The following is a 1,637-nucleotide window of genomic DNA, read 5'->3' as shown; positions in this document are numbered from 1 at the left end:
ATAAACCATTAGCTGGCAGTTTGGGAGGATAAATTTGTGTCGGCCCAGCTGGACCTACAGTGCAGCAACAAAACGGCACAGAACCAAAGTAACTTCTAGTAACCACCATCTATTCACGCTGCCAGGTGAGGCAAAACCAAAAAAGGAAATAAAGGCATAAAGGTAAAACAAAATGAAACAAAATTACGAGTAAGAGGTCACCCCACTATTAAAGAGAAAAGGACAAGGCCAGAACATGAAAATTCTCTTGCTTCTTTCAAATAAGACAAGCAGCACTTCTTTTAGATCACCAAAAATAACATTTTATAGAAAGGGGACCATAACAGAAATCTCAAACAAGACAGGCAATACTTCATTTAGATCTCCAAAAATAACATTGGATAGAGAGTGAACTGTTACAAACAAATGTATAGCTACAAATTTCCTTTTGCAATCAATATCAATTTCCTCTAAAAGACTCTGGGACGACTTTGTGGTTTTCAAGTACAACCTAAAATGGGTTGGGCAGAGTTGCTCAGCCTCTCCACAAGAATGAAAACAGTCTGCAAAAATATCTTCTTTAGTGCTAACAAATACCTCAACAATGTGGCTCTCACAGTGAACTGCAATGTCTATCCAAACAGCCTAACCCATGTACACTTTCAAGGATGTTTCACCATGAATGGATGCTCTTTGCCAGCCATCACAGATGTCCTGTGGAATAGCCGGGGTTTTATCTGAGCATGTTCAGGCAACCAAGGATTAATTCTTAACAGAGATACTGCAGGAAATTCAAATAACAGGCGATTCAAATAACAGAGCCTGCCTCTGCTGGAGCCACTCGGGTAGGCCTGGCGTTTGTGTTCTCCGTCAGGAAGGCCTGCTGTTTCATTTGTTCTTCACCTGGAATCCAAGACACAAAGCCACACAGAGGGGCTGTTTTGACAGAACCATCCGGATGTTAATAAATTGCCCTGGGGTTCTTGGTGCTGTAGTGTGCCTCACAGGCAGCGACATAAGCTGACTCTGGGAAGAAGTCATCATGGTATTCTGCTAAAAACCTAGAAAAAGGAAAAAGAAAATGGACCCATTGGGCATCATACTCAGTCAGGGCTGAATACCATTAAGCAAAATACTGACTTTCAATCAACTCTAACATTTCCACGTTTTTTGTATTAGGGAGAAGAAATGATTATAATCTTGATTTCTATATAATGATTGCTTTCACTACTTACCTAGCTTCAGTGTTAATCATTATTTTTCTGAATCCCTTCACCATCATCAGATGTAATAGAACCTAAAGTAGAACTTAAACTCCACTTGGTGGTAGTCTGGCTATGGAAACACTTCTGTGGAAAAAAGGCCTCTGAGTATTTTCTTCTTTTTTTTCCCTTTCATATGTTTATTTTTTCTTTTTCTATGTTTTAAACTATAAAAAAATAACAGGCCTGGTGGCACACGCCTGTAATCCCAGCTACTTGGGAGACTGAGGCAGGAGGTTCACTTGTTTGAGGCCAGCCTGGGCAACTTAGCAAGACCCTGTTTCAAATAACAAGGGATGGGGATGGGCATGTTGCTCGGCGACAGAGCACCTCAGGTTTGATCCTTGGTATTATAAAACACACACACACACACACACACACACACAAACAATATAT

The 1,637-nt window shown here is 40.6% G+C and overlaps 1 protein-coding gene across 1 annotated transcript in view; it reads right to left on the bottom strand.

The window, feature by feature from the left end:
• Positions 1-279: 279 nt before the first annotated feature.
• The window catches only part of Msl3 (MSL complex subunit 3), a 17,986-nt gene continuing 16,628 nt past the window's right edge, over positions 280-1,637 (bottom strand). Inside the window, exon 12 of the mRNA XM_010613979.3 lies at positions 280-1,040. Coding sequence (XP_010612281.1) covers positions 941-1,040 — 100 coding nt within the window. The 3' untranslated portion in view covers positions 280-940. The remainder of the gene's footprint in view (positions 1,041-1,637) is intronic.

The sequence above is a fragment of the Fukomys damarensis genome, unplaced genomic scaffold (assembly GCF_012274545.1).
Source record: "Fukomys damarensis isolate Sample0158 unplaced genomic scaffold, DMR_v1.0_HiC HiC_scaffold_39, whole genome shotgun sequence".
NCBI lineage: Eukaryota > Metazoa > Chordata > Mammalia > Rodentia > Bathyergidae > Fukomys > Fukomys damarensis.
The sequence above is the reverse complement of the archived record's forward strand: the minus strand, read 5'-3'. Positions and strand labels throughout refer to the sequence as shown.